This window comes from Medicago sativa, chromosome 8 (genome assembly GCF_051527215.1).
Source record: "Medicago sativa cultivar Bolivia chromosome 8, Bolivia_mono, whole genome shotgun sequence".
In the NCBI taxonomy this organism is placed as follows: Eukaryota; Viridiplantae; Streptophyta; class Magnoliopsida; order Fabales; family Fabaceae; genus Medicago; species Medicago sativa.
The window spans coordinates 17,787,346-17,794,425 of NC_140756.1; the positions used below are offsets into that span (position 1 = coordinate 17,787,346).

Sequence of the window (7,080 nt, forward strand, 5' to 3'; positions counted from 1 at the left end):
AACATCAAAAGAAAAGGAATGGAGGGAGTATAATTTTGATCTTAAATAACTTTACTAATTTATTAGAAAAAATTATTAAAATTTGATATTTTGAAAATATTCATCGAGATGAATCCAACAACATCGTATATGATATTATTTATCTTTGTATATTAGTAGAAATATATTGTCAAAGTATGTTAGATCTATAATTCACATTTTCAAATAAATCATCTTTAAAAGACAGAGGGAGTATTATTCCATATTTTCAAGTACTCAACGTTAGTACTAACCAGAAAAATAAACATTCATTAGAGTCATTATTTTACCACTTAATATCCACCTTTCCAACTTTCCAAATGTTCAGTCTCCCTATATTGAACTAATGGTCGAACTAGAGCTATCAAAACAGATGACCCGACTCGTTTAGGGCCGGCCCTAACGGGCTTCGGGCTTGATTTGGCCGGGCCAAAAAGCCCGGTTGGAAAAACGGGCTTAAAATATACTACCCGAGCCCGGCCCTACACGGGCTGCGGGCTAAACAGGCCAGCCCGTATTAAAAATTACACCCTCCGGTCACAAATATAAGCAAAAATTCACACTTTAGATTCATTCAATAAATGATGTATATGGACTATTAAATAGACCACATACATCATTTATTGAATGAACCTAAAAAGTAAGTTTTTGCTTATATTTGTTGTGACCGGAGGGTGTACATTTTTTTTAAAAAAAAAAGTTCTATAAAATACTTCTAATAATTTTTTTATAAATAATATTTTTAATATGTTTAAATAATGCCTAACACAAGTAAATTGCAAACATTTTCGTACAAACGTCGTAAACTAAAACGGCGAGAAAATTTTTTTTTAAATAAATTAGATACGTTATGGTTATAGATATTTATATATTTGATCTTTAAAATTATAAATAACGAAACGAGTAAATATAATTTTATATTACATTTAGTTTGTGCAAAAAAAATTTATATTACATTTATATTTGTGTTAATTCATTGAATTTTCACTTTTATTTTTTACTTTGATAATCTACTAATTAAAGAATTATTTGAAAAATATATATAATTTATAGGATTTTTTTTTTTGTTATGCAGGCTATCGGGCAACCCGCGGCCCTTTCGGGCTAGCCCTAACGGGTACTGGATTTTTTAGGGCCGGGCTAAAAAGCCCTATTAAAATTCGGGCTCAATATTTAACGCCCATACGAGCTAAACAGGCCGGCTGATACAGGCTAGCCTGTTTTGACAGCTCTAGGTGGAACCATAATAACTTTCCTATTTAGAGTATCATCAATCTTCAATAACCATGTAATTCATCCTTATATTGATGTTCTTAATTTTTTTTTTTGAAGAATATTGATGTTCTTATTATTAATAAAATGAATTTAGTTGCTTAAAAAATCCCTACTACTCACTCTGATCATATTTATAAGCAAAAAACACGCCTCAAATTTTGATCACTATTATAAGCAAAATTTAACCACTTTTAAACCATTTAATACTTTTATTCAGAATACACCCTTATTTCATTCTATGTTATTTTATCTTTCTAAGGCATTCATTTCACTTTTACTCCCTCCGGTCACATTTATAAGCAAAAAAGCACTTTTTAGATTCATTCAATTCTCAATGTATTTGGTCAATATATAGGTCAAATACATTATGTATTCAATGAATCTAAAAAGTGCATTTTTGCTTATAAATGTGACCGGAGGGAGTATTTTTCAATGGTACATGCGATTTTCAAGAAAAATGATTGTTACGAGAAACATAGTAACGATAAAGAAAAGGGTAGTGTTAACTTGTGCCCTTAGGGCACATGTTAAGAAACCTAAAAGAAGAAACTTTCTCTAAAATTTTGTGATTAAAAAGTTAAATATTAAATACAATACACACATTCCAATAAATTTTTTCTATATTTAAATCATTAACTTGTGCCCTCAGGGCACATGAGGGCACAAGTTAACATTTCCCTAAAGAAAAATGAAGAGTCTTCTAATTATCAAGTGAACATTAAAGAAAGGAAAAAAAAAAAAAAAAAGAGCAAAGCAAAGCATGATAGCGCGTGCAACAAAAACTTTATAGGAGCATACTTTTCCAAGATTTCGTCATGCATTCGTGGCGGCGGAGCTCCTATGATTTCTCCAAAAACAACAAAAATTAAAACTTACACCATTTATTTATCTCCCCCCACTAAACAAAATCATTACCACCAATTAATAACCATAATACCTATTATTTATCCGTTATATACGGTCCTAGTAGTGTATTTTAATCTCATGTGTTAAGTATGTTTACATAACATAACCATAACGGTTATGATTTCATTTTCATTTCAACCTTCTCTCTTCTCTTCTCTTCTTTTTCTCCCTATATATATTCCCCTCAACCAACCTCTTACTTACTCACCACACCACACTTCTTCTTCCCTTCAATAACCAAACTATCTTCCCTTTCTCTCTCTACCTATCCCTTTCTCTCTCTAGCTTCTCAAACATGTCAACCAACATTGATAACCTCTGGATTTTTGCTCTTGCTTCCAAATGCACACAAGAAAACATTGCTTACTCTCTTTTGATCATGGCTTTACTTTGGATAACCATGACTTTCTTTTATTGGTCTCACCCTGGTGGTCCTGCTTGGGGCAAGTACTATTATTCCTCTAACTATTCCACCACAAAAACCAACAACAACAAAAACAACCTTAATTCCTCAACAAAATCTAGTACAACAACTTCCTCTTCAATATTCATTCCTGGTCCAAAAGGGTACCCTCTATTTGGAAGCATGAACCTTATGTCTTCATCACTAGCACACCACCGTATAGCTTCCACAGCAAAAACATGCAAAGCCACAAGACTCATGGCTTTTAGTCTTGGTGACACAAGAGCCATAGTTACTTGCAATCCAGATGTTGCTAAAGAGATTCTCCATAGCTCTGTCTTTGCTGATCGTCCTATAAAAGAATCAGCTTATTCTCTTTTGTTCAACCGTGCCATAGGATTCGCACCTTACGGTGTTTATTGGCGAACCCTTAGAAAAATCTCAACCAATCATCTTTTTTCACCCATGCAAATCAAATCATCTGGGCCGCAGAGAACTGAAATTGCGACCCAGATGATTGACTTGTTCAGAAACCGTCATCTGCATGGCGGTTTTTGTGTTCGCGATGTTTTGAAAAAAGCATCGCTTAATAACATGATGTGCTCTGTTTTTGGACAGAGGTTTAAGATTGATGAAGTTAATGAGAGAATGATGGAACTTAGTGGGTTGGTTGAACAAGGTTATGATTTGTTGGGTAGTCTTAATTGGGGTGATCATCTTCCATTTTTGAAAGATTTTGATGTTCAGAAAATCCGGTTCAGTTGTTCTGAATTAGTTCCTAAAGTGAACCGGTTCGTTGGTTCAATTATTTCCGACCACCGAGCCGACAAAAACCAAACCAACAAGGATTTTGTTCATGTTTTGCTCTCTCTTCAAGAACCAGATAAATTGTCTGACTCCGACATGATTGCTGTCCTCTGGGTAAGTTTATTAAATAAAAGTAGTACACAATTTTTCAATTTCAATTTCATTTAAATTATTATTCTGTTACATAAAAAAATGTTACACTTTTATTATAAGTATATGTATTGTATTCATTGGTTCTTATGTGACAAAAATATAAGAAAAAGACATTAAAAATATATATTTTTTTGGCAGGAAATGATATTTAGAGGGACCGACACGGTGGCTGTTTTAATAGAGTGGATACTTGCAAGGTTGGTGATTCACCCTGACGTGCAAAAGAAGGTACAAACGGAGCTTGATGAGGTAGCAAGTGGTGAATCACGTGCTATAACGGAGGAGGATGTGGCGGCGATGGTTTATCTGCCTGCGGTAATTAAGGAGGTTTTAAGGTTGCATCCACCGGGCCCACTTCTTTCGTGGGCCCGATTAGCCATCACTGATACGACAATTGATGGGTATCATGTGCCAGCGGGGACTACTGCTATGGTTAATATGTGGGCCATATCTAGGGACCCGAATGTTTGGAGGAACCCACTTGAATTTAATCCGGAGAGGTTTATGAATGAAGGGGCGGAGTTTTCAGTGCTTGGATCGGATCTTAGGTTGGCTCCGTTTGGATCAGGTAGGAGAAGTTGTCCCGGGAAGAATTTAGGTTTAGCTACCGTGACTTTTTGGGTGGCTAAACTCTTGCACGAGTTTGAATGGTTACCGTTGGATGAAGTGAATGGAGTTGATTTGACGGAGGTGCTGAGGCTTTCGTGTGAAATGGCTAACCCTCTTACTGTTCAAGTGCGCCCGAGGCGTTAGTTATTTAGTTAGTTAATTTTAAAAAAAAACCGTTTCTTTTGTTTCTTGTTGTAAGAGAAAATGTGAAAACCAAAAAAAGAAATGAAAAAGAGAGGTGAAAAATGAGAAGCTTTAGCATGTGGAGGGGGCTTGGTGGCAGATATGCCAATCAAAATATTAAGTGAATGAATGAATGAAAGAAACAAGTCAAGCTCGATAGATTGGATTTGCCCTGTCTCTTTAATTATAATGGGTCATCAGGTTTTCTTCTTTTTTGTTTTTTAGTTTTTTTCATTTGACAGTCAAGTTTTAAGTCTAAGTTGTCTTATTATTATTGTTATTATTATCTTCGATGATTCAAAGAAAAATCTGTTGCCCATGTAAATATTGCTGATATTAATACAACTTTTATGTTTACTACTATAGTCATATTCTCTGATTCTTTTCTTATTACTTCAAGTAAAGTTTTTATTTTAAGGAATTTAAGCCAAACCAAATAATTGATGTTAAAAATTAAAATTTTAGTTTAGTTTTTCAATGGATTTTTTTCACGCTAACGCTATTAATTCCAAGGTAATCAAAGACCAACTTCCTAGTAAGTAAATGGAGTAATTAACAGTAGTAACTACTACTTTATATTTCCAACCTAATATTCGTTATGCAGTACCTAAATCCTTCCATATTCGTTTGAGAAATGATATTTGAACAACTATTTTTTGATAACTTTTGTGACAACTTCGATATTCCTTTTATCAATTCAATTCAGTAATCCTCTTTAATTCGATTTATAATACTCCTCAATTAACAAAACCTAAATGTGTTTGCATAATTTTCCTTTTTTATTTGAACTTATGCAGACTAACTCTTCTCCCACTCCTCTCAATGAAAACACATATTAATAAGAAGCAAAAACATGTGAAATCGGCTTCATTATAGGAAAAGAAAAAGGGATACAGTTCAACGTGTGAAACCGGCCAATCTGCCGGTTTTCACCAGTTTTCCGATTCACTCCCCGGTTTTTTGTAGAACGGTTTTTATGGTCTATCGGACATAGGTCCAGTCCAATTTTTACTACCTTGATTGATAATATTAGAGAGTGTAAGACATTAAATACACATATTTTTTTGAAAAATTTGAATCTTAATTTATTTGAAATTTAATCATTTCAGTTAAATTTAACTTGGTTTTTTTTTGAGAGAAAATTTAACTTGGTTTAAAAATCACTTCTGTTTACTTTCTGTTTAATAGAATGACACTATAGACCCGATCAAGAGAAAGAGTGTTATGCTAATTTGTGCTTTTACGGTACATGTTAAACATTCCATTAATGGAAATAATTTATTGAAAAAAATTAATATCAAACCTTTTAAACAATACATTAACACAATTTCCAATACATATTTTTTTAACAGGCAAAAATGAAATATATATTAACAACAATGTCGCATCTCCAGCACAAGATGTGCCAAAAGAGTGTGTAGTTCACAAATAGAGTCCAAATCGAAATCAGACATGGCTTGCCAATGCCGAAACAAGCGAGCGGGCATGCCAAACAACTATGAACCCCTAAACCAGATACTCCAATCCAATCACAAACTAAATGCCATAACTCTCTGAATATGGTACAAGAGACAATTCGATTAGTGAAATTCTTAACATGTGCCCTAAAAGCACAAGTTATTTCCCAAAGAAAAATACTACTCCCTTCGGTCACTATTATAAGCAAAACTTTACTTTTTAGATACATTAATTATGCAATGTATTTTAAAAGTGAAATTTTGCTTATAATAGTGACCGAATTGATTACTTTGTTTTGACACGAGTGTTTTGTTTGTTAATTTTTTTCTGTCTCTCACAATTTATACGTGAAAGAAATTGTGAATGACTCTTGATTTATTTATATAAAAAAATGTTTATCTCTTAATATTAGACTCACTATAAATTACTAGTACATGTGTACCAAAAAAAAAAAATTACTAGTACATTTATTACTTATTTTTCAAATATACTAATTATTTATATTATCAGTTTATCTTAAAATATGAAAAATAATATTGAATGAATTTATATATAAGGAGTAATTTACTAATAGTCACTTATATTTCAGACAAATTTATGATTCAACAAGTCACTTATATTTCAGTCAAATTTATGATTCAACAACTTTTCTTAATACCATTGATTTTTGTAAAATGCTCTTATTAAAAAAGACAGATGGAGTATTTATTTTTCAATTCTACTATCTAATTTATACATTTTTCGTGTAAAATAATCAAATGCATCACTTACTTATAGATTAGAATCATCTTCATTTCTCGAAAGAAATTTATTACAGTTTTGAAATAAATTAACCGACATAAATGCATATTTTTTTAGAAAGAAATTTTATAATTTTAAAATAAATTAATTGACATAAATGCATATTTTTGTAGAATTTGTGACAATAATTAAATATTTATACAAAAATTAATTATGATGTTCATTTATATCTCTACTCTTTATTTGAGAAGTTAGGATCCCCTCCCTTCTTGGATAAGACACTAAAAAGAATATTCTTTGTTCATTTTATACGATTCTTTCAAAAGAAATTAATTGTACTCCCTCCGTCCATGTATGTAAGCACCTTTTTTTTTGTGAGGGTTAGGGTTTGAACCCCAGACTTTGCATATTTTATGCATTGTCCATACCAATGAGCTAAGCGCACGAGGACATATGTAAGCACCCTTTTATTAGAGGCAAAATGTACATATAAGGACGGAGGGAGTATTTATTATACTCTTTAGCCA

General features: G+C 32.3%; 1 protein-coding gene across 1 annotated transcript; it reads left to right on the plus strand.

The window, feature by feature from the left end:
• The first annotated feature begins 2,401 nt into the window (after positions 1 to 2,401).
• On the plus strand, positions 2,402 to 4,719 carry LOC146897462 (cytochrome P450 78A3-like). The gene is made up of 2 exons (XM_085738083.1): positions 2,402 to 3,523; positions 3,701 to 4,719. Exons 1-2 carry the CDS (start codon positions 2,495 to 2,497, stop codon positions 4,313 to 4,315), a joined length of 1,644 nt encoding a protein of 547 aa, XP_085594209.1. The 5' UTR covers positions 2,402 to 2,494; the 3' UTR covers positions 4,316 to 4,719.
• Positions 4,720 to 7,080: the final 2,361 nt, after the last annotated feature.

Bases quoted from the DNA above. Each gene is read 5' to 3' on its own strand.
- LOC146897462 (XM_085738083.1), top strand. From the start codon at position 2,495: ATGTCAACCAACATTGATAACCTCTGGATTTTTGCTCTTGCTTCCAAA. The intron at 3,524-3,700 runs GTAAGTTTATTA...TTTTTTTGGCAG, and splicing joins ACATGATTGCTGTCCTCTGG to GAAATGATATTTAGAGGGAC.